Here is a 27256-nt window from a genome sequence, read left to right as displayed (position 1 = left end):
AATCCTATCAGCCAATCGGAATTCGAGGGACGCCATCTTGGATGACGTCCCTTAAAGGAACCGTCATTCGTCGGGAGACAACGGAAGAAGAGGATGGATCCGTGTCGGCTGCTTCAAGATAGACCCGCTCCGCACCGGATGGAAGAAGATCGAAGATGCCGCTTGGAGAAGATGTTTGCCGGTCCGGATGTCCTCTTCTTGCCGGATAGGAGGAAGACTTTGGAGCCTCTTCTGGACCTCTTCAGCACCGGATGCCAGGACGGATCGGTGATACCTGGATGGTGAAGACAAGGTAGGAAGATCTTCAGGGGCTTAGTGTTAGGTTTATTTAAGGGGGGTTTGGGTTAGATTAGGGGTATGTGGGTGGTGGGTTGTAATGTTGGGGGGGGGTATTGTATATTTTTTTTTACAGGCAAAAGAGCTGATTTTCTTGGGGCATGCCCCGCAAAGGGCCCTGTTCAGGGCTGGTAAGGTAAAAGAGCTTTTACATTTATTAATTTAGAATAGGGTAGGGAATTTTTTATTTTGGGGGTCTTTGTTATTTTATTAGGGGGCTTAGAGTAGGTGTAATTAGTTTAAAATTGTTGTAATATTTTTCTAATGTTGGTAAATATTTTTTTATTTTTTGTAACTTAGTTCTTTTTTATTTTTTGTACTTTAGTTAGTTTATGTAATTGTAGTTATTTGTAGCAATTGTATTTAATGTATTTATTGATAGTGTAGTGTTAGGTTAATTGTAGGTAATTGTAGGTAGTTTATTTAATTAATTTATTGATAGGGTAGTGTTAGGTTTAATTATAACTTAGGTTAGGATTTATTTTACAGGTAAATTTGTTATTATTTTAACTAGGTAACTATTAAATAGTTCTTAACTATTTAATAGCTATTGTACCTGGTTAAAATAATTACAAAGTTACCTGTAAAATAAATATTAATCCTAAAATAGCTATAATATAATTATAATTTATATTGTAGCTATATTAGGATGTATTTTACAGGTAAGTATTTAGCTTTAAATAGGAATAATTTATTTAATAAGAGTTAATTAATTTCGTTAGATTTAAATTATATTTAAGTTAGGGGGGTGTTAGGGTTAGGGTTAGACTTAGCTTTAGGGGTTAATCCATTTATTATAGTAGCGATGAGCTCCGGTCATCAGATTAGGGGTTAATAATTGAAGTTAGGTGTCGGCGATGTTAGGGAGGGCAGATTAGGGGTTAATACTATTTATGATAGGGTTAGTGAGGCGGGTTAGGGGTTAATAACTTTATTATAGTAGCGGTGCGGTCCGCTCGGCAGATTAGGGGTTAATAAGTGTAGGCAGGTGTCGGCGACGTTGAGGGGGGCAGATTAGGGGTTAATAAATATAATATAGGGGTCGGCGGTGTTAGGGGAAGCAGATTAGGGGTACATAGGGATAATGTAAATTGCGGCGGTTTACGGAGCGGCAGATTAGGGGTTAATAAAATAATGCAGGTGTCAGCGATAGCGGGGGCGGCAGATTAGGAGTTAATAAGTGTAAGGTTAGGGGTGTTTAGACTCGGGGTACATGTTAGGGTGTTAGGTGCAGACGTAGGAAGTGTTTCCCCATAGGAAACAATGGGGCTGTGTTAGGAGCTGAACGCTGCTTTTTTGCAGGTGTTAGGTTTTTTTTCAGCTCAAACAGCCCCATTGTTTCCTATGGGAGAATCGTGCACGAGCACGTTTTTGAGGCTGGCCGCGTCCGTAAGCAACTCTGGTATCGAGAGTTGCATTTGCGGTAAAAATGCTCTACACTCCTTTTTTGGAGCCTAACGCAGCATTTTTTTGAACTCTCGATACCAGAGTTAATTTTATGGTGCGACCAGAAAAAAGCCCGCGGAGCGTTAACAGCCCATCTACCGCCAAACTCCAAATCTAGGCCTAAGAAAGCAAAGCAAATTAGATAATAGAAGGAAAATTATTTTAAATTGCATGCTCTGAATCATGAAAGTAAAAATAAGGCCTAATGTGTGCCAGGAAAATAATCCCTACACCATTACTCCACCACCAGCAGTCCACTAGGCAGGATGGATCCAGTGATTCATAATATTAATTATGCCAAATTCTGAACCTACCGTCTGCAGAAATCAAGACAATGTTTTTTTCCAATATTCTATTATCCAGTTTTCGTGAGGCTGTATCCACTCTCAACCCCAGTTCTTAGCTGACAGGAGTGACACCTGAAGTGGTCTTATCTTCCTTAAGCCCATCCATTTCATGGTTCACTGTATTGTGCTCTCCTGCATAGCACTGTTGCAACTTGTGGTTATTTCAGTTACTGTCACCTTTCTTTCAGCTTCACCCAGTCTTGCCATTTTCCCCTGACATATCTCATTGATGAGGCCTTTCACTTAGTAAAAAAAAATGTTTGCACCATTCTCTGTAAATTCTAGAGACTGGGTGTGAAAATTCCAAGAGATCAACAGCTTTTGAATTAGTCATACCTCTCTGTCTGGAATCAATAATCATTCAACGGTTAAAGTCATTTAAACCATATTTCTTTCTCGTTGTAATTTTTGCTTTCAACAAAAACTTCTTGACCCTGTCTGCATGATTTTATGCACTGACTTACTGTCTCATGATTGGCTGATTAGATTAACGAGCTTATGTACCTAATAAAATGTCAGCCAAGTCATTAATTCAGTATATATAACACAAATGTAGCCACCAATCAACAAGCACTACCTAGGGTGCTGAACCAAAAAGGGGCAGGCCCCTAAGCTTACATTCCTGCTTTTTCAAATAAAGATTCCAAGAGAATGAAGAAAAATTGATAAATGAAGTAAATTAGAAAGTTGTTTAAAATTGCATTCTCTATCTGAATCATTAAAGAAAAAATGTATGTGGGTTTTATTTCCCTTTAAAGAACATGTGTGCTGCAAGGCTTTATTTAAATAAAAATTCCCAAAAGTGTTTATTTTCTTTTTTTAAATAAATCAACACTGAAAGATTAATAATATAAAAACTAAATAGTCTTCATCAGGGGTGGCCAAACCTTTTATATATGGAGGGCCACTAATATTGGGGTTGGCTGGAGGCCACATTACAATACACTCACACTAATGCTAAAGATAACATCTCAAACTAAAATGAGATTTCAATCACGTTTTTAGTTAAGAAATGCATAGGAAATTAGTCATTATTAATTAATTTATATATATACTAATGAAATATACACAATTTGGTACAAATGCACAAGCTTAATTATTTAGAGCCTAATGATCTGAAGTTCTCTACTCAGACAAGATGATCTAAGAAGGTCCCTCAAAGAATTTCGGAAACTCAAATTTTACCTTGAAATGTGTTTATTTCACTATGCAGAGTTCTGTATGTAAAGGAATAAAAAAAATCCCCAGTGAGCCAGTAGTTTGGTGGCCCAGGTATTTTTTATAGTGCTTTTTGAAAGAAAATCATTACCATTATTTAGTGTGAAGACTTTGAGGTGTAAAAGGCTACTGCAAAATTTAGAGATTTATAAAAGAAGCTGTTTTGTGTCACATCAGGTTACACACTACAATATATATTATAGGTTTGCCTGGTATTAGTGTATTATTCCTTACAGCCTTACAAATATATATTTTTATCATTTTAGAATAATATCAGTGGAGATGCCTGATGATGCCAAGCAGTTTGGAATCCAGTTCAGATGGTGGCAACCCTATCATTCTGGCCAAGGGCAGGATGTGTGGGCAATTGATGAGATTATCATGACATCTGTCCTCTTCAACAGTATCAGTCTGGACTTTACTAATCTAGTGGATGTCACTCAGTCTCTTGGTTTCTACCTTGGGAATGTTCAACCCTACTGTGGCCATGACTGGACTCTGTGGTAAGACTTTTTATAAACATGTAAATAATTCCTATTTAAATGTAATGTAATACTTTATGGTAAAAACTAAACTGAAGATCAGTAGTATCAATAGAATATATAGAATAAAACATAGGAACACTTTCTTTAGTTTGGTTAGATATAAGTAAGGCAAATAGTATGAAATTAGTCACATTACTGCCTTTGTTTAAACTTTAATATCTTAAACGTTACTTAAACAACTCCCTTCAAATTAGTGATTACCAATCCAAGCATAACAATTACATTAATCCTATCCTAAATTATAAGCATTTCATCAAGGGTCTAATAGTCAACTTATCAAACTTTGTGTGGACTCTATTCCTAAAGCTTTTGGTGCAGTTTCAGAGCCTTTGCAGTGCAGACTTGCCTATACAAGCCTGCAACTGTAAATTAAAAAAGCATCTTATTCATCCAGGAGGATTGACAAGATTTGTTCTTGCACAACTGGTTGTGCAAGAGCAGGGGGTGGTTGCACAAGTAAATAATTGTGCAGTAATAAATGCCAGTGGAAAATCCCTCCTCACTAGCCCTGAATGGGGGAGGACGGGTTCCCTGGCCTATGGCTTCCAGTTTTTAATCAGCAGGCACAATCAGCAGGCACAACCCAGGTTCTCAACCCAAAAAGGCCCGGCTCCAAAGGTTTTATTACTGCTTTTTCAAATAAAGATAGCAAGAGAACAAAGAAAACATGATAATAGAAGTAAATTAGAACGCTGCTTAAAATTGCATGCTCTATCCGAATTATGAAAGAAAAAAATTGGGTTTAGTATCCCTTTAATTATTATATACCGTATTTAAACAAAGTCACACTAGCGAAATTGTAGAGACCTTAGGGAACCAAAATAATTGCCCGTTCCCCATGGGCAGCTAGTACACAGCAAATTGGCTTTATTAGCAAGAACATTACAATATTGCTCCACTTAAAGCTTATCATTTTGTCTAAAGGGGATAGTTTGTATGAACCAAAGAGAAAGTGATAATGAGGTTATGGAATCAGCATTTTAGCAGAGATCTCAAATCATCTCAACTTTGTCATTGCTCAATAAAGTGACACATTTATACAGTTCCCTTATCTATAACCAACGAAAATCTAAATACAATGTCCCTCTACTTCATATTCCAGTGTTGATCTTGAGTGAATTTTTTTTAGCATTGTTTTTCAAATACTACTAAACTGAAATTATATTTTCATTTTCAGACAGGTCAAGAATAATATCTATTTCTATGTCACATTTCCAGGATAAATAAAAACAATATAGTCAGTTGGATTCCCTCTGAGTATTCTTCAGAATCTTTGGAAGCCTTTAAATGTATCCATCACTGACCTTGTTACTCTCAAAGGAATATCTCAAGGTCAGCGTAGGTCTCCGTTAAATTGCTGGTAGTTTAATACTTGCAGGCTTATCCCAGCTGTAGGTCCATTTGGCTCTCATTTATTTCCCTGGTGCTATGTAAATATAGATTTATGTGCATGAAAAACACCCTCGCTGGGAAACCTTGACAATTGCTTTTTCATTAGAATAACTAACATCAGTGCTCTATAAATCATTACGCATCATGTCATCTTTAAGTGCATAATCTTCTAGAGAGGAGAAATGGCTGTTAACTTTTCAAGGATTACATGCACCAAGCGAACAATTCAGATGAGAGCATTCAGAAGCAAAGTACTTAAATAGGCATGAGAGCACACCAATTATGTACACGTTAAAAAGCAATATATTACCACTTATTTAAACAGAAGACTGAAATGTGAGATTCCCATCTATTAATTTAATGTCCGACTGAGTTAATCTGTTGAATATCTTAAAACATCATGAGAGTAAACTCTATCCATAAACTTACATGCCTCAACATAAACACTTAAACGCCAGTGATGTTCTTAACATTCTAAATTTTGTAATTTGGCTACCAGGGTAGAAACATTTCTCAGCATCATCTCTGTAGATCTATTTATCACAAATATACAGTCTCTTTGTTTCTCTTTGGTTTGAATTCTATGAAGAGAAAAAAAAATTGCATGTACCGTATTTACTGCCTTGTTTGAAGATGTGTTGGCATAATGATATATTGCTGTATAGATCATCTACCGTACATAGCAAGATATTATGTATAACCCATGTATTGCCAAAACTGTCAGTAAATAAATTAAAACATTTTTATAAAACATAAAAAGAGAAAAAAAAATGTGAAGTGTGATTTATATATTATAATTTCATTTATTTTTCTTTAAAAAAAAAATGTCCAGGAGACGGAGTCTTAGGATTCTGAAGACGGTCACAGTTGGTGGTTTGGGTGTGCAGGATTTTAGGTGGTCCTTCCTTTTATTTTGTGAAAAAGTTCATAAAAAGGAGGAGGGACAGCAGTATCTGGGAAAGATAAGGGATCTGTAATTTAAAAATAGTCAGTGGGGATTTATATTTGACTTTTTTTTTTAGAAATCTTTCTGGGCTTTTAGTAAAGTGCAGCTCTAGACTATGGAAGTGTACTCCTTTTCCCACTGGCATTATTTGTGTTTTTAAAGTTATTTTTAACCTATCTGGATAAAACAAAATATGTTATGATATTTTTAATAAGTTTGGTTCCGAAGTCCAACCTTTTGGCTAATTTATTTATTAAAACTTCCCAACTACATCCCCAATCTGGACCCAACTTACCCGACTACTCCCATTGTTTGCCATATCTCTACCCTGCTTATGTATTAAGGGGACATACAACTTAAACTGTATGTCCCATAAAATATTTCAGTTCTGCATAGTAAAAAAAGAACATTGGAATACATTCTTATTATTTATTTCACACATTGTTCCTGTAATTTAGAGAAGCAGAAATGCATCCTGTACAATGTAGAACATTCTACAGAGTGATTGCTTGATCAAACCTGTTCCTAACTGGCAAAAGGAAAGGAGATAAGGGTAAACTTAAAGGCTTTTCAACCAGTGCAAATTCGGTTAAAACAGATTACAGTTTTTACAAAAAAAATACTTTTAAAACATGTATTTTGTATGTAGATCTTTTTGCAGTACAATGTTTAATTATTCCTATATGCTATGCATTTGCAATAAAAAAATCCATTTATTGACACCAATGTCATATATGCAACCAAAAGGACATCAGTAATAGAAATGCTGTAACATATTTGCCTCTCTATAAGTTGCATTCTGTCTTTACAGGGTTAAAAAAGACATTGAATAAAATCAGAATATAAACTTAGGTTCCAGTAATATTAACTTGTTAATTTTTATTTGCCTTTATCAGTTTTACTGGGGATTCTAAGCAAGCCACAAGCACGCGATATGTGGAGACACAGTCCATGCAAATTGGTGCATCCTACATGATACAGTTTAATCTGGTGATGGGATGTGGCGCGCGTTTCACTCCGCACATGGACAACCAAGTAAAGTTAGAGTACTCCACTAACCACGGGCTCACATGGCACTTAGTCCAAGAGGTAAGGGGATAAATGTTATCTGTCTCTGGGGAAAAAATATCTTATTTATACATTTTAAAGTGTTTGGGGGAAAAATAAATATTTAGTATTTTTCACAACTATCAATAAATTGTCATGTTCATTGTTAGTTGTGAAAAATACAAAATTATTCTTAGAAAATAAGCAATTTGAGGGTTCTCTCACCCACATAATCAATTATCATGAGTAAAAGAGTTCATAAAATAAAGTCCAAAAAGAATTCATATAAAGCCCATAATATATATATATAAAAGAAAATAGTGTCCAAAATCTAACTCAGGCTGCTCCCTGTGACTAGGCCCCACAAACAATAGAAAAAAAGTTAAATAAACAAAACCAATGCTGTAGAACTACAACTAGTCAGTGTGTGGAATCTGTAATTGGGATGTGCAGCAGTCTGTAGGTTTGGTACAACTAAACAATTTTGTATGACTTTCCTAGCTTAAAGGTGCAGGAAAAAGTAGCAACAAATGCTAACAATGTTTTAGTGTGTCTAATAAAATGAGTCATCTTAATTTATATTTATGTGCATTTACCTTAACCATCTTACATAGTCCAAGTAGTGAATGTTATTTATAATAAGAGCCCCAGTGGTATTTAGCAGGAAAATATTAATTAAAACTTTAGAACTGCACTGCTGAGTATAAAGCTATCTATCTTTCTATCATCTATCTTTGTCTGTATAGCTATCTATCTATCTCTTTATGTCTGTCTATATGTATATCTATCTATCTGCTCTCTCTATATGTCTGTCTATATGTATGTATCTATATACTGTATATCTATCCGTCTATCTCTATGTCTGTCAATATGTACAGTGGGGAAAAAAAGTATTTAGTCAGCCACCAATTGTGCAAGTTCTCCCACTTAAGAAGATGAGAGAGGCCTGTAATTTTCATCATAGGTATACCTCAACTATGAGAGACAAAATGTGGAAACAAATCCAGACAATCACATTGTCTGATTTGGAAAGAATTTATTTGCAAATTATGGTGGAAAATAAGTATTTGGTCACCTACAAACAAGCAGGATTTCTGGCTCTCACAGACCTGTATCTTCTTCTTTAAGAGGCTCCTCTGTCCTCCACTAATTACCTGTATTAATGGCACCTGTTTGAACTTGTTATCAGTATAAAAGACACTTATCCACAACCTCAAACAGTCACACTCCAAACTCCACTATGGTGAAGACCAAAGAGCTGTCGAAGGACACCAGAAACAAAATTCTAGACCTGCACCAGGCTGGGAAGACTGAATCTGCAATAGGCAAGCAGCTTGGTGTGAAGAAATCAACTGTGGGAGCAATAATTAGAAAATGGAAGACATACAAGACCACTGATAATCTCCCTCGATCTGGGGCTCCACACAATATCTCACCCTGTGGGGACAAAATGACCACAAGAACAGTGAGCAAACATCCCAGAACCACACGGGGGGACCTAGTGAATGACCTGCAGAGAGCTGGGAACAACGTAACAAAGGCTACCATCAGTAACACACTATGCCGCCAGGGACTCAGATCCTGCAGTGCCAGACGTGTCCCCCTGCTTAAGCCAGTACATGTCCGGGCCCATCTGAAGTATGCTAGAGAGCATTTGGATGATCCAGAAGCAGATTGGGAGAATGTCATATGGTCAGATGAAACCAAAGTAGAACTGTTTGGTAGAAACACAACTTGTCGTGTTTGGAGGAGAGAGAACACCATACCTACTGTGAAGCATGGGGGTGGCAACATCATGCTTTGGGGCTGTTTCTCTGCAAAGGGAACAGGACGACTGATCCGTGTACATGAAAGAAGGAATGGGGCCATGTATCGTGAGATTTTGAGTGCAAACCTCCTTCCATCAGCAAGGGCATTGAAGATGAAACGTGGCTGGGTCTTTCAGCATGACAATGATCCCAAACACACCGCCCGGGCAACGAAGGAGTGGCTTCGTAAGAAGCATTTCAAGGTCCTGGAGTGGCCTAGCCAGTCTCTAGGTCTCAACCCCATAGAAAACCTTTGGAGGGAGTTGAAAGTCCGTGTTGCCCAGCGACAGCCCCAAAACAGCACTGCTCTAGAGGAGATCTGCATGCAGGAATGGGCCAACATACCAGCAACAGTGTGTGACAACCTTGTGAAGACTTTGACCTCTATCATTGCCAACAAAGGATATATAACAAAGTATTGAGATGAACTTTTGATATTGACCAAATACTTATTTTCCACCATAATTTGCAAATGAATTATTTCCAAATCAGACAATGTGACTGTCTGGATTTGTTTCCACATTTTGTCTCTCATAGTTGAGGTATACCTATGATGAAAATTACAGGCCTCTCTCATCTTCTTAAGTGGGAGAACTTGCACAATTGGTGGCTGACTAAATACTTTTTTTTCCCCACTGTATATCTATCTATCTATATATGTCTGTATAACTATCTATCTCTATATGTCTGTCTATATGTATATCTATCTATCTGCTCTCTCTATATGTCTGTCTATATGTATGTATCTATATATATATATATGTCTTTGTCTATCTATCTATCTATCTATCTATCTATCTGTCTGTCTCTCTCTATATGTCTATCTATATCTATCTATCTATCTATCTATCTATCTATCTATATATATATATATATATATATCTACAGTATATATATATATATATATATATATATATATATGTCTATCTCTATATGTCTATCTATCTCTCTATCTATCTATCTATCTATCTATCATCTATTTCTGTATAGCTATCTATCTGTCTTTCTCTATATGTCTGTCTATAGGTATCTATCATTTATCTATCATCTATCTGTATATTTATCTGTATATATATATCTATATATATATATATATATATATATATATTTATGTCTTTCTATACATGTTTATCTCTATGTCTATCTATCTCTTTCTATCTATCTATCTATCTATCAATCAATCATCTATCTATCTATATCTGCATATCTCTATATGTTTATCGCTATATGTCATCTAGCTAGCTATCTATATGTTTGTCTGTCTGTCTATTGCTAACTATCTATCTATTTATCTATCTATCAATCTATATCTACCTATCTGTCTGTCTATCTGTTTGTCTATATCTAACTAGTTATCTATCTGTCTATCTCTGTGTGTCTATATCTATCCATCTGTATATCTATCAATCTATCTGTATACTTACATAAATATTTCTTTTTAATACTGCTAAGTAAGCCAGAGGGATTTGGCCTAAGGAAATATAAGGAAAGTATTGCAGAACTTACAAGTAGTGTTATATTTTAATCACCATTCTCTGAAACTAAGTCTAAATTGTTTTACTATATTATATAAACAGAATATAAAAATAAAATAATTTATAGTTGCTACACAGGTCAAGCAATACATTTTCATCAACCAAAAATGGAGTTTTGTTGTTGGTTGAATTGATCTTCTCCATCCTACAGTTGCTCTTAATTTGCATTTTAGTTTTGCTGCGTACATCAAAAATCACAATCCTTTTAAAGCCATCTTGATATGTAAATGTATGTATTTGATTATTCTGTGATTCATTCAATGAACTTAACAGCAGACCCCTGATTATCTTAAAAAAAACAGTTGCAATGAAGCTTTTTACTCTTCGCATTTCTTGTCAGAACTGTGGAGAAGGGTGCGTTTGGTCCCATTGTCCCTGTGTTATCTCAAATTGGTGCTGATGACTGAGTGCTGAGTAGAAAAGGCTGCTGCGTAATTACTTCTGCCACATCGCCAGGTGTTTTCTCGATAAAAGGATAATAATGAACGTAAATGACTTTTTTTTAGGAATAATTTGACCAGCAAACAACAGTTTCCACTAGAGAGCCTTTGCGGCGGCTTACATCTTACTAATAGTTTGCATTCATACACTGAGAGATAATTATTGAAAATATTTGGACGGCAGCATTAAAAGACTGTGTTTATTCTCTTTGTGTCGAGCTTTGCCCTTGAAAGACGGTCCCTAGTGAACCATAGTAGTAAGCAATGATGAAAATGATTTGGCGAGATCTGAAAGGAACTCTGCTGACTATGTTCACAAGATATTTATATAGAAGGAGGTTTTTTATGAAGGGTCATGTTATATTTTGTTGATTAACTTGTTTTATTATATTTGGTTCTAAACCAGTCTCAATGTAAGTTATGGCGACTAAAAAGATATACCATATACTCCATCGTATAGATATTTCCACTGGAAAGGAGGGGTCATTTTTTAAATGGATGTTAAAAGGAAAATGTAGAGGAATTTTAAACTTAATTTGCATATAATTGCCCAGAATCCCCTACTATACTATAAATACTAAGTATTTTTGTGGGGGAAAAAGGTCAAAATTGTTTGGGTGTGCATATTTCCTGCACAATGATCTGTTTTATATCCTTTGTATGCAAACAAATAGATTAAGAATTCCTCAACCAGATTAGTACTAGATGCACAGTATACACATTGATCCCTAAATATATAGTATATATATATACTGTATATTTAGGGATATTTAGACATATATATACTGTATGTATATATATATATGTCTAGTGTGTGATGGGGCAATATTTTTACTTAATTATTTAATCTAAGGCTGAAGAGCCTCAGTAACCTTAAACTCTCAGTAAGGTTCACTACTTGACATAATTTATGGTGATACCCTATAGGGTGATGTTTAAATATGGCTGCCACCTATTAATGTCAGTTCTAAGGGAAGCGGCTCCAATCATCTGTTTACACACCTCACTTGCAGTGCAGGAAGGAGTCCCCACTGCTGAGTCACCAAGGAAAGGAACCAATGAGTGCACCCTTGTAGTGCTAAGTGCCCCATGCTTTTTGTGGTGTTTATTTTTAATACCTTGCAAAATACTCATAGCTGGTCAACGTTTTTGTCTCATGTTGCTAGTGTCAAAATGAATAAAAGTTTCTGTAAATTTAAAACAAAAGAAAATTTTCAATTAAATTCATATTTTTTTTTATTTTAAATAATCTTATTTTTATTATATCATTTATAGTATGATATGATTTATTTATAACCTATCAAAAATCAGTTGCTCATGCCATGTGTTAAAATATTCAAAGGGACAGTAAAATCAAATTAAAGTTACATGGATTTGATAGAACATACAATTTTAAACAACTTTCCAATTTACTTCTATCATCAATTTTCCTTAGTTCTTTGGTATCCTTTGTAGGGTTGCCACCTCAGCCATGTTTTCCTGGACACTTATGAGTTACACATGCTGTAGGGTGTGCAGGGAGGAACATGTATTGTGTTTCTGGACATCACTATTCATATTCCTCCCTGCACACCCTGCAGCATCTGTAACTTATAAGTGTTCTGTATTTTAAGGGACGGGTGGCAACCCTAATCCTTTGATAAAGAGTAACCCTAGGTGTACTCAGGAGTGTGCACGAGTCCTTAGCCATCTGGCAGTAGTGTTTGCAACAATGTTTATAGCAATGTTATAAATAGTTATAAACACTGCTGCCATAGAATACTACAGACACTATATGGCAGCTGAGTTTACAACTATGTATAACAATGCTATTAACATTGTTGCAAACACTGCTGCCAGATGGCTAAGGGCACGTGCATGTTCCTAAGATCACCTCAGATTACTCGTTAACAAAGAATACCAAGAGAACTAAGCAATATTGATAATAGAAGTAAATTGGAAAACTGCTTAAAATTGCATTCTCTGTCTGAATCCTGAACACTTTAGTTTGACTTTACTTTCCCTTTAATTAAACAACACAAAACTAAAACTAAAACAATTTAAAGGTAAAGTCTTTCATGATTGAGATAGAGCATGCAATTATAAGCACCTTTCCAGTTTACTTCTATTTAATTTGCTTAATTCTCTTAGTATCATTTGTTTAAAAGTATACCTAGAGCAAAAATGCACTACTGGGAGCTAGCTGCTAATCAGTGGCATATATGCCTCTTGTCACTGGCTTACACAATGAGTTCAGCTAGTTCCCTGTGGTACAATGCTGCTCCTTCAACAAAGGATACCAAGACAATACGGCAAATTTGATAATAGAAGTAAATCAATGATATGCTCTGTTCCAATCATAAAAGAAAAGTGTCGTGTTTCATGTCTCTTTAAGTAAATTTTTACATCATTACAGGTACAAGATCAATAAATACATCTTCATGTAAGTAATATATATTTCCACACAGGTTTTATAACATATATAGGAAAGATTTTCCAAATGTCATATTATTAATCAGGTTATTACATCCTTACATCATTAAATAGATCTAGAAAGGTAGATATAATGGATAACAATATAAAACAATAAACATATGAACCAACTAACCTAACAAAACAACAGTTTGATTTTAAACCTTCTTGTTGCCTCAGTATCTAATGGGCCCTAATAACAGCATTGCATCTCTGGGATATAGGGATGTGGGGGGAGAAACCGAGAAGGAGAGAAGAAGGGGGAAGGAGAGAGAAAAAACAAAACAAAAAAAAGCACCCTGTTTAGAAAAGAGTTTCAATGAGTATCTCCTCTGAGTCATAATTGGGGTAGAAGGAGGTGGAACCTCATACAGCGCAGCCCATTCTCCCCTCAGTGTTGCTGACAATATCTTTTAAGTTCATTTTAACAAAAATATTTGTTTATATGATGCATTGTATTTAAGGTCTGTTTAAGTTGTCCCTTTAAGGTATTAAATACATGTTTGGCCAAAGCCAAAGATCTTGTGTAAGGACCAACGTCTGGCCTGTATAATGGCATAACAAATATTCAGTAAATTGGCGGCACCACTAGGAATAGCAATTAATCTTCACCCTGCAATTGTTTTATTGTGATTGTGTGATGCTATCATTTCTAGGAATGTCTGCCAAGCATGCCCAGCTGTCAGGAGTTTACTTCAGCAAGTATTTATCATTCAACTGAATTCACACACTGGAGAAGAATTACCTTGCCACTGCCACAAAAGACCTGGTGAGATAGACGTTATATGTTTTTTATAAACAGATTATATTCCCTTTCAAGGGATATAGAAGTCAAATTTAAACTTTCATGATTCAAACAGAGCATACAATTTAAACAATGATCCAATTTACTATTATCAAATTTACCTATTTATTTTGGTCAACTTTCTTAAAATCTCCTTTACATGAGGCATATTTAGGTATGCTCAGAAGTGTACATGTGTCTTGAGCACTATAAGCTCCATTTATTAAAAGGTGACTGTCACGAACCTCGTCTCCTCTCCTCTCTCTGACAGCGAACGAGCAGTAGTAGACGGCCCGCATTTAACATTGCACAATCCGCTGCTTGTGCAATGCTGTCCCCTGCTCGGGGGGGGGGGGGCTCGATCGAGCGCAAGAAGCTAAGGTGCTGTCAATCATCCCAATCGGGATGATTGCTATCTGCCACACTTTAGGTGGCAGAGAGGTTTAGTAGCAGCATTCTTAAGACCACTGCTACTTAAAGGGGCAGTCTAGTCAAAATGAAACGTTCATGATTCAGATAGGGCAAGCAACTTTCCAATTTATTTTTATCATCAAATTTGCTTTGTTCTCTTGGTATTCTTTGTTGAAAGCTAAACCTAGGTAGGCGCATATGCTAATTTCTAAGCCATTGAAAGCCACCTCTTATCTCACTGTATTTTGACAGTTTTTTACAGCTAGATAGCCCTACTTAATTTGTGCCATAAAGATAACATTGTACTCACTCCTGTTGAGTTATTTATTAATCAGCACTGATTGACTAAAATACAAGTCTGTCAAAAGGACTGAGATAATGGGGCAGTCTGCAGAGGCTTACATATAAGGTAATCACAGAGGTAAAAAGTATATTAAAGAGACAGTCTAGTGAAAATTAAACTTAGATGATTCAGATAGTACATGCAATTTTAAACAGCTTTCCAATTTACTTTTATCATCAAATTTGCTTTGTTCTCTTGGTATTCTTTTTGGAAAGCTAAACCTAGGTAGGCTCATATGCTAATGTCTAAGCTGTTGAACTGCCTTTTATCTCAGTGCATTTTGACAGTTTTTGACAGTTAGACACTGCTAGTTCAAGTGTGTCATATACTTAACATTGTGCTCACCCCCGTGGAGTTATTTAAGAGTCTACACTGATTGGCTAAACTGTATGTCTGACAAAATAACTGAGGTAAGGGGGCAGTCTGCAGAGGCTTAGAAACAAGGTAATCACAGAGGTAAAAAGTGTATTAATATAACTGTGTTGGTTATGCAAAACTGGGGAATGGGTAATAAAGGGAATATCGATCTTTTTAAACAATAGAAATTCTGAAGTAGACTGTCCCTTTAATATAACCGTGTTAGTTTTACAAAACTGGAGAATGGGTAATAAATGGATTATCTATCTTTTATAACAATACAAATTCTGTAGTAGACTATCCCTTTAACTAGCATTTCAGGCTCACTCACGCCAGGGCTCCAAAGCTGCTATCGCAATTTGATAAATGGAGTCTTATAAACTGTTTTATCAAGCAGAGTGGGGAAAAGGTTCTCAGTCAGAAAACATGTCTATCCAAGCGAGGCTTATTAACCTCCTGTATTTAACATTGCACAAAGGAATCAATCTGGGATGATTTAACTCCAACATGTCTGAGGGTGGATGCAGACTGTCAAGAGCAAGTGTGCACTGCAATATATATATACAAACAAAGTGCACTCCAGATTCTCCTAGTACAACAGCTTCGGGTGCTAGCAAAAGCACGATATATCCAATAACAGAAAGCACTCCAGAAGTCTTGTTAATTATATCACCTTTAATAGTGAACGTTTTCGGGCTACAAACAGCCCGTCCTCAAACTTACAAGGTTAGTAAACGACTTACCACCCCACTGTGTTATAGACCGCCACCAAGACAAGTGCGCCACGCTCTCCGCGGTGGATGCGCCGCCCCTAGCGAGTGACGTCATCGCCCGCGGCAACGTGCAAAGAACTAAAACAAAAACAAAAGGGCAAAAGACAACAGTAAGTATATGCGGGCATAAAAGCAAAAAACTGCTGAGCACTGTAGTAATACAATAATATGCAATTCAATAGATTCACTGGTAGATAAAACAAATATCCTTAAGACAAAAGCAACGGTTGTCATGGTAACCGATAAACAATAAGGCAACCTACAGCGTCTCTAGAAAATATGCGACTATGGGGCTCCACAAAACAAACAGGAATACCAATCTGGTAAACAATACTTATATGTTAAACATTATTGTGTGGAGTGGAGTCACATAACCGGGCATATAGGGAAAAGGGAGATCATATTAATTATTTCTAAACATGAATAAATCATGGCTCTCATTAACTAACAGCAATGACAAATGATCCTGGACTCCCCATGGCTCCGTAATGCAGATCTGGAAGCGGGTCATAGAAACACCTGCCAATCAAGCTGTGTATTCAGACCATAAGGAACTAGTGTGTTTAGTTTGAAAGTCCATTTCGCTTCTCTTTGTAGCAGTAATCGGTTTCTGTCGCCCCCTCTGGATAGTGGAGGTACATGGTCTATGATCGTATATTTCAGATCCATGATGCTGTGATGATGTTCCAGAAAATGTCTGGCCACTGGTTGCTCAGACACACCTTTGTTAAGTGCCAGCTTGATTGCAGATCTGTGGTTTGCCATCCGGGTGCGTAAGTCATCACTAGTTTTTCCCACATAATAAAGCCCACAAATACAGTGCAAAAGGTACACTATATAAGTGGTAGTGCATGTCAATCGAAATTTGTGTTTATACATTTTTCGTTTATGTGGATGGGTAAAACTTGATCCAGTGACCAGCCTATATACTGTAATCCCCCATGATGAGGGGTTACTTGCTGTTTTATTTCATCTATACAGATTTCCATACATTGGACCTCCTCCTAAGATAATTGGGCAATTATTGGAATTTTGTTTAACCACCAATTACTTTCGCTTTGAACAATCTTTTTTTCTACAGCTGAAGGGTACGGCGATGGGGTCTAACATGGCCCCATCGTACGCCAATTTATTCATGGCCCACTTCGAAGAATTTGCAGATTTTTCGGCTGCACATCCATGATGCAAATCTCCCGTTCCACCACATCCCAAAGGTGCTTTATTGGATTGAGATCTGGTGACTGTGGAGGCCATTGGAGTACAGTGAACTCATTGTCATGTTCAAGAAACCAGTTTGAGATGATTTGAGCTTTGTGACATGGTGCATTGTCCTGCTTGAAGTAGCCATCAGAAGATGGGTACACTGTAGTCATAAAGGGATGGACATGGTCAGCAACAATACTCAGGTAGGCTATGGCGTTTAAACGATGCTCAATTGGTACTAAGGGACTCAAAGTGTGCGAAAAATATCCCCCCCCCCCACCATTACACCACCACCAACACCAGCCTGAACGGTTGATACACCAAATTCTGACCTTACCATCTAAATGTTTCAACTGAAATCAAGACTCATTAGACCAGGCAACTATTGTCCAATTTTGGTGAGCCTGTGCGAATTGTTGCCTCAGTTTCCTGTTTTTAGCAGACAGGAGTGGCACCCGGTGTGGTCTTCTGCTGCTGTAGCCCATCTGCTTCAAGGTTCGAGGTATTGTGCTTTCAGAGATGGTATTCTGCATACCTTGGTTGTAACGAGTGTTTTTTTAAGTTACTGTTGCCTTTCTATCATCTCAAACCAGTCTGCCCATTCTCCTCTGACATCAACAAGGCATTTTCATCCACACAACTGCCGCTCACTGGATATTTTCTCTTTTTCTGACCTTTCCCTTTAAACCCTATAGATGGTTATGCATGAAAATCCCAGTAGATCAGCAGTTTTTTAAATACTCAGACCAGTCCATCTGGCACTAACAACCATGCCCGTTCAAAGTCACTTAAATCCCCTTTATTCCCCATTCTGATGCTCGGTTTGAACTTCAGCGTCTTCACCACATCTAGATGCCTAAATGAATTGAGTTGCTGCCATGTGATTGGCTGATTAGCAATTTGTGTTACCAAGCAATTGAACAGGTGTACCTAATAAAGTGGCCAGTGAGTGTATATATATATATATATATATATATATATATATATATATATATGTACTCATGTTGGAAACCCAACATTAGTACATTATTCTTCATATGCGCTAACCGGACATGAGTTATCTTAAAGCATGTTGTGTATTTATTAAATATAAAATATTGAAAAATATTAATAAATAATGTGAATAATTAATAAATAATGTGAATAATTATTATAGAAAGATATATAGTTATAGGTATATACAGATATATATATATAGAGAGAGAAACATTTGTTAACAATAAAAATAAAATTTTCCTGTATGTGAATTGGGATGTGAAATATTTACAGTACATACACGGTAAAACACATTAAATATTATTATTACATTATTATTACATTATTATTTAGATACAAACACACATATATAGTTAGATAGAGAGATAGATAAATTGATATAGATATATTTCTCCTATTGATTTATTAATTATTCATTGTGCAGGGCTAACTCCGCTCTTCTTGCAGGAGATACTCACTTGGTTTGGCCCTTTATAATGCATAGTTAAAGGGGCAGTAAAGTCAAAATGAAATGTTCATGAATCAGATAGAGCATGCAATTTTAAACAGCTTTCCAATGTATTTCTATTATCAATTTTGCTTTTTATCTTGATTTTCTTTGTTAAAGGGTAATCCTAGGAGCGTACATGTGTCATTAGCCACCTGGCAGCAGTGCTTGCAACAATGTTTATAGCTGTTATAAATAGTTAAAAACTTTGCTGCCAGAGAGTGTCTATGTTATTCTATAGCAGCAGTTTTTGTATGTATCACGTTGCTATTAACAATTTTACAGACACTGCTGCCAGATGGCTAGACACGTGCATGCTCCTGAGCTCACCTAGGATTACACTTTAACAAAGGATACCAAGAGAACTAAGCAAAATTGATGATGGAAGTAAATTGGAAAGTTGTTTAAAATTGCATGCTCTGTCCAATTCATTTAGGTTTACTTTCCCTTGGCGGGAATTTAAATGTTTCAAGTCACCTGCCATTCACCTCTTAATGAATAGACCCCATTCGAGTATGTTTATATTTGCATCAGAAATGGAGCACTGTATTGAAAAAGACCTGTGTACAAAATACATTTTAAAACTATTTAAAATGGTTATTTTGTTAGCACAATTTGTCCGGAGCACTATATAGCAGAAGTATTAAGACCAATGTTTGCAGCAATGTGTTACTCTGTTGCAAGCACTGCTGCCATATACGGCACCTGCATGCTACTTAGGTATGTTCTTTAATGCAAAAGTGTGGGAAATTGAATACTAGTAGTACGTTGGAAAGTTGTTTAATAATGAAAGTACACTGCCAATTGTTACACTATACAAAATAAAATTTTTATTGAAATTTTTGATCGATTCATTGGAACAATGTTTCAACATGTTTTATAGGTCTAGTGCCACCCGTTTCCGCTGGAGCCAGAGGTACTACACAGCAGAAGATGAGTGGGCCTTGGACAATATTTATATTGGACAGCAATGTCCTAATATGTGCACTGGTCACGGCTGGTGTGATCATGGAATATGCAGGTAAAATTAGAGCTGTTTTTACAGTGCTATTTTGCTGTTTCTCATTTCATTCCAAATGGCACCTCGGCCCATATTTATCAAGCTCCGATAAACCCTCTGAGCAGACGGACAGACATCGCCGGAAATCAACCTGATCGAGTAGAATCGGGTTAAATGACACCTCCCTGCTGGTGGCCGATTGGCCGCGAGTCTGCAGGGGGTGGCGTTGCACCAGCAGCTCTTGTGAGCTGCTGGTGCAATGCTGAATACGGAGAGCGTATTGCTCTCCGCATTTAGCGAGGTCTTGCGGACCTGATCCGCACTGTCGGATCAGGTCCGCAAGACCTTTGATAAATAGGGGCCCTCCTCTCATTCCCACTTTTTCATTTGCTGGTCCATGAAAACTTTTATTATTATTTCACCGGTCTTCCTTTCATTTCTGTCGCTATTTTTGAAATTTCTTCAAATTAATTTTGATATTTTTTTACGGCACTTTATTATCTGTTTTTGCAAATTAATTTTACCTAAATATTTTCTTCTTCTTTTTGTTTGCTAAAAGACTGTATAGTTGCAAATTAAAAATCCTTATCTACAAAAGAATAACATTTTTTTTTGTATAATTAACCCATTTTGTAGGTAGGTGGTTTTAAAGGGATATGAAATCTCATATTTTTTCTTTCATGATTCAGATAGAGCATCAATTTTAAGCACCTTTCTAATTTACTTCTATTATCAATTTGTCTTCTTTCTCTTGGTATCTTTATTTGAAAAGCAATAATGTAAGCTTAGGAGCCGGACCATTTTTGGTTCAGCACCTGTACATAGCATTAACTCTAAATGTAGCCACCAATCAGCAAGCGCAACCAATGTTGCTTTACCAAAAATGTGCCGGCTCCTAAGCATACATTCCTGCTTTTTCAAATAAAGATACCAAGAGAACGGAAAAAAATTGATAATAGGAGTAAATTAGAAAGTTGCTTAAAATTGCATGTTCTATTTGAATCCTGAGAGAGAAAAAATGTGTTTCATATCCCTTAAGATTGTATGGCTTTTTCCTTTCTTTTGTTTGTAAATTGACTTTATATTAATTCCTTCTATATTTCAAGGTGTGATTCTGGCTATCAGGGCTCTCAGTGTCTCCCTGAAACCGCTCTTCCATCAACCGTAATGTCAGACTTTGAGGGGTTAAATGGCTGGGAAACAGACTGGATGGAAGTGGTTGGAGGAGAAATTGTAAAACCAGAACAAGGTTGTGGGGTCATTTCATCAGGGTCCTCTCTGTACTTCTACAAGGTAGGTTTCCGTACATCAGAATAAAGAACTATACACAACTCCTTAAAGGAGCAAAATAAAGTCTACTCTGTATACCACAAGTCCCCAGTCCAAAGAAGTGGAAATAATAATGTACACAGTTCGAATTCCAAGAAACAAACCCTAAAAGAGAACAAGAAAGAGGCGCCACATCATGTGACCAATATACAGCTCTGGGAACATAAAACAGCAGATCTTATACTCACATACAGATGAGCACACACATGTGCTGGCATAAGCAGAGTGAACAATTAGCAGCGGTTCAGCACGCTATCCCTCTGGTAATGAATTAATTCACAATCACGGCGCCCTCCTTCTAGCTTGCGTGAATCAGCAGCCAGCATGATCAGATAAAATTCAAAATCATTTATTTAAAAGCATAAATAGAACATTAGTCATCATACCCACAAATATGACCATATTTATGCAACGTGTTTTCTCAGCGGTGTATCTGCCGTTTCATCAGAAAAGTAATGCTTTTTTAGAAATCAAATCTATTAATTTCATTCTTTGAATTTATTTTGATGTTATTGTTTTTATTTTTACTGTTTGAATTATTTTGTATGTATAATAGTTTTGATTGATCACATTATAAAGCTCAGATTGTTTAATTGTATAATAATTGCGAATTGTCCCTTTTTTTATTGTATTTTTTATGCAGTCGGTCAATGATCTGACAAAACTGATAAAAGCACACTGAAATGTAACATGTAATTATATTAATTATATTGGGCTAGATTACAAGTGGAGCGGTATTGAGTGCTCCCGCTCGAGCGTAAACTTTGCTAGATGTAAGCTTTTTGCACGCGTCAGGTACCATGCATAAAACTCAAGAGTTAATTAGTCAACAATTTTGGTGGCCTGGCATGCAAAAACATATTAACCCCTTAACGACACGCGTCGTACAGGGTACGTCTTGCACAAACTGGTCTTTAAAGACCAGCGACGTACCCTGTACGACGTTGGGGTTGAAAGCGGCTGGAAGCGATCCTGATCGCTTCCAGCCGCTTTCCGGTTATTGTAGTGATGCCTCGATATCGAGGCATCACTGCAATAACATTTTTCCCCATCCGATGCAGAGAGAGCCACTCTGTGGCCCTCTCTGCACCGGACATCGATGCCGCGATCGTTGGTGGGTGGGAGCAGACGTGGGAGGCGGGTGGGCGGCGATCGATGATGACCGGTGGGCGGGATCGTGGGCGGGATCGTGGGCGGGATTGCTGGGGGGCGCGCACGGACGCGCGCGCGTGCACAGGGGAGGCGGGCGGGCGCGTGCACGGGGAGGGAGCGGGTGGGAACCGTTACACTATGGAACAGTGGTTTATATTTAGAGGGAGAGAGGGGGGATAAATATGTTAATCGAAGGGATCTGGGAGGGGGTGGGGGTTTAGTCTGGGGGGGGGGAAGCTACACTACAGAAAAGTGGGGAAAAATTAAAAAATATACTTTAAAAAAAAATATATTTTTTTTGTAAACTGGGTACTGGCAGACAGCTGCCAGTACCCAAGATGGCTCCCAATAATGTAGAGGGGGAGGGTTAGAGAGCTGTTTGGGGGGGGATCAGGGAGGTTTGGGGCTAAGAGGGATCCTACACAGCAGCATATGTAAATATGCTCCCAAAAAAAAAAGAAAAAAAAAAAGATACCTTTTATTTTAGTACTGGCAGACTTTCTGCCAGTACTTAAGATGGCGGGGACAATTGTGGGGTGGGGGAGGGAAGAGAGCTGTTTGGGAGGGATCAGTGGGTCTGATGTGTCAGGTGGGAGGCTGATCTCTACACTAAAGCTAAAATTAACCCTGCAAGCTCCCTACAAGATCCCTAATTAACCCCTTCACTGCTAGCCATAATACACGTGTGATGTGCAGCGGCATTTAGCAGCCTTCTAATTACCAAAAAGCATTGCCAAAGCCATATATGTCTGCTATTTCTGAACAAAGGGGATACCAGAGAAGCATTTACAACCATTTGTGCTATAATTGCACAAGCTGTTTGTAAATAATTTCAGTGAGAAACCTAAAATTGCGAAAAAAATTACGTTTTTTTTTAATTTGATCGCATTTGGCGGTGAAATGGTGGCATTAAATTTACCAAAATGGGCCTAGATCAATACTTTGGGTTGTCTACTACACTACACTAAAGCTAAAATTAACTCTACAAGCTCCCTACATGCTCCCTAATTAACCCCTTCACTGCTGGGCATAAAACACGTGTGGCGCGCAGTGGCATTTAGCAGCCTTCTAATTACCAAAAAGCAACGCCAAAGCCATATAAGTCTGCTATTTCTGAACAAAGGGGATCCCAGAGAAGCACTTACAACCATTTATGCCATAATTGCACAAGTTGTTTGTAAATAATTTCTGTGAGAAACCTAAAGTTTGTGAAAAAGTGAACATTTTTTTTTATTTGATCGCATTTGGCGGTGAAATGGTGGCATGAAATATACCAAAATGGGCCTAGATCAATACTTTGGGATGTCTTCTAAAAAAAAATATATACATGTCAAGGGATATTTAGGTATTCCTGACAGATATCAGGGTTCCAATGTAACTAGCGCTCATTTTGAAAAAAAGTGGTTTTGAAATAGCAAAGTGCTACTTGTATTTATGGCCCTATAACTTGCAAAAAAAGCAAAGAATATGTAAACATTGGGTATTTCTAAACTCAGGACAAATTTTAGAAACTATTTAGCATGGTTGTTTTTTGGTGGTTGTAGATGTGTAACAGATTTTGGGGGTCAAAGTTAGAAAAAGTGTGTTTTTTTCCATTTTTTCCTCATATTTTATAATATTTTTAATAGTAAATTATAAGATATGATGAAAATAATGGTATCTTTAGAAAGTCCATTTAGTGGCGAGAAAAACGGTATATAATATGTGTGGGTACAGTAAACGAGTAAGAGGAAAATTACAGCTAAACACAAACACCGCAGAAATGTAAAAATAGCCCTGGTCCTTAAGGGAAAGAAATTTAAAAATGGCCGTGTCCTTAAGGGGTTAAATCTTATGTACAGTCTTGTCCTGTTTGCATAGTCAACATGACAACCCACTTCAGGTGTGTTACAACCACTTCCTGCGCCAAACAGACCGTGGCCTGAAATATCCATGGACTTTAAAGTTGACCTCCTGCTCAAGGCTATACTTCAGTTTTAGTGGTAGTAGATTGCTTTTCTAAAATGGACCATTTTGTTGCGACCAAGGGGGTACCCAATGCAGATCACACAGCTACTGTTTTACTGAGAGAGATTTTCCAGGATGCATGGCTTTACCAGAGAATTTAGTTTCTGATAAAGGTCCCAAATTCAAATCCAAATTTTGGACAGTTTTTTGCAAGGGACTGCAGTCCAACGAGCCATATCCACCTCTTTCTATCCGCACACAAATGTTAGCATGCCACTTGTAATCTAGCCTATAGTAATTAGACGTCTGAATTTGGAGTCTTCATTAGGATCCGAATACGAAAGAAGGCGGCTATTTTCGGAGCCGGATTTCTTCTTGTGAAAGAGCAATACACTAAAATCTGGATTTGCGCAGATCTTAGTGTGTTGAACTTTCACAAGAATAAACCCAGCTCTGAAAAGAGCTGAACGCAGCGAGCGACCACCTTTTACACACATCTAATAGTAATAATATCTTTTCCTTTTTTTTATATAAAACAGTTTTTAACCCTGTTAGGGATAAATTACATAAAACCTTAAAGTGAACAGAAATTTGGGGCAGGCAATATCAATAACGTTCTTTTCATTAGAAATCTCAGGAAATAGTCTTATAAATTCCTTATTTACAATAAATATCCTTCCACAAGAAAGTAACTCTTTACACTACCACATTTTCAGTAAAGGCTTCTACATTTCTCCCAGACTGTTTCATAGGTAAAATTGGCAGGTGCTCCATTTTGACTGATATCTTGATTCTAATTTTCACCAATGGAAAAAAGAGTTCTTTAGTCTTGATCTAAACCAACCTTATCTTCTAATATGAAACAGCCCCCCCCCCTGAAAAAAATGTATGAAACTGCATCTGATTTCTTTAGGATAAATAAAAGCTGGGGGGTTTATTTCTGATCTTTTACTCTGGCTACTGATTGTATAATCTTTAAACAAAATAACAACATTTGAATGGATATGAAAAGATCAATAATAAAATGCTTGAATGTGCTTGGGCATTTTGTTGTTGCAATATTACTTTAACATAACTGTGTGTTTTAAGGGACAGTCAAGTCCAAAATAAACTTTCATGAATCAGATAGGGTATGTCATTTTAAACAACTTTCCAATTTACTTTTATCACCAATTTTGCTTTGTTCTTTTGGTATTCTTAGTTGAAAGCTAAACCGAGGTAGGCTCATATGCTAATTTCTAAGACCTTGAAGGCCGCCTCTTATGTGAAAACATTTTGACAGCTTTTCACCACTAAAGGGCGTTAGTTCATGTGTATCATATAGATAACATTGATCTCATGCACGTGTAGTTACCTAGGAGTCAGCACCGATTGGCATAAATGCAAGTCTATCAAAATAACTGAAATAAGGGGGCAGTTTGCAGAGGCATAGATACAAGGTAATTACAGAGGTAAAATGTGTATTATTATAACTGTGTTGGTTGTACAAAACTGGGGAATGGGTAATTAAGGGAATTATCTATCTTTTTAAACAACAATAATTCTGGTGTTGACTGTCTATTTAACCCAAGTACAGAGGATGATTGGTAGTAGTCATCTGCATAATGTCTTTAATGCGGATGATGACTATGGACACGATGATTTAAAGGTCTCTGGCTGGCGACATTATTTACGAATACTCGCTAGTACTTCTATTTCCCTGGTGGAATGATCTAAAGCTACTTTTTACCCTAAAAACAGGGTGCCTCTCTAAGGGGCGTATTCTGCATTTTTGTATGGGAAGGAGATGCAAACATTACAAAAGTGCACAATGAAAATCATAATTTTAAAAATCATACAAAACCAATAATTGAACCATTCACAAAAGATACACAAAGCGTAATTGTTTTCTTATCATAAAATGGGCTAAATATGTGTATGTGGGTATATATATATATATATATATATATATATGTGTGTGTGTGTATTTACATGTGTATTTATATATTCATATATGTATAGACATACATATATACACACACACATATATATATATATACAGAGAGAAGCACACTCACAGGAACGAACAACTGGTTCAATACCATTGTTAGTCTGTTCTATGGCGATTTACCACCTGGGTGCAGCTTTTTAGCCCAGTAATGCTTTTCACAGAGTAGAACTTTCCTGTAGTATATCAGTCTGATCCCGCCTATTACGGTCAGTCCAGTGCCGAAAAATACGAGGCAATTCCTCTCTGAACAAGGAACACAGCAACCCCATATATATATATACACTTTTGAGACCTTTCCCCTCAAATACATTATAACTGCAAAAAGCAGTAAACAAGCTGTAAGGACCAATCCGTTGTCTCTTTCTAAAGAAATATATTTTCTGATCTTGAAACCCTGTGCTTGGCAAAATCTGCTAACGTCTTTCATGTAGCTCCAATAGATTGTATTTTGCTTTGCCAGTAAATAGAATTCCCAGCTGTAAAAAGCAAATCAGACCATGGACGAATTGCAAGAACACTCCCCCAAAGGCATCTGGAAGCTAACGTAAATGCTTCATATTCCCTTTGGCATGAATATGAATAAATGCAACACTTTGCTTCCACATAGTATCTTGCACTGATTGATGTTCACACACCTGGAACAAGATATAACATCTTTGTAAAGAACATAAATAGCCAGTTCATTATCTAATGTGCTCTTTACAATTAAACATATTTCTAATTTTTAGTTAACTTTTATGAACTCTAGAAATCTATTTTGATAATGAACTCATACGTTTTTGTTCGAGTACCAACAAAACACAGAACTATCCTCATGTTAACATATTCAATCCTTCTTAATCTTTTTGACACTGCAAAGCGGAGTTAAGTCATCCCGGTCAGATCCTATCATATGATTGACAAGCCTTGCACTTGCGCAATGGGTTGTACAAGAGAAGGGGGCACGGATGCACAAGGAATTGCTCTTACAATG

At 36.9% G+C, this 27256-nt stretch overlaps 1 protein-coding gene across 1 annotated transcript in view; it reads left to right on the top strand.

Annotated features, from left to right (window-relative positions):
- The window catches only part of RELN (reelin), a 957839-nt gene that overhangs the window by 690093 nt on the left and 240490 nt on the right, over positions 1–27256 (top strand). Inside the window, 5 exon segments of the mRNA XM_053716545.1 lie at positions 3614–3850; positions 7127–7319; positions 14168–14280; positions 19749–19886; positions 20972–21158. Coding sequence (XP_053572520.1) covers positions 3614–3850; positions 7127–7319; positions 14168–14280; positions 19749–19886; positions 20972–21158 — 868 coding nt within the window.

Source organism: Bombina bombina, chromosome 6 (genome assembly GCF_027579735.1).
Source record: "Bombina bombina isolate aBomBom1 chromosome 6, aBomBom1.pri, whole genome shotgun sequence".
Taxonomy (NCBI): Eukaryota; Metazoa; Chordata; class Amphibia; order Anura; family Bombinatoridae; genus Bombina; species Bombina bombina.
Note: the sequence above shows the minus strand (reverse complement) of the source record. Positions and strands in the feature narration are given on the sequence as shown.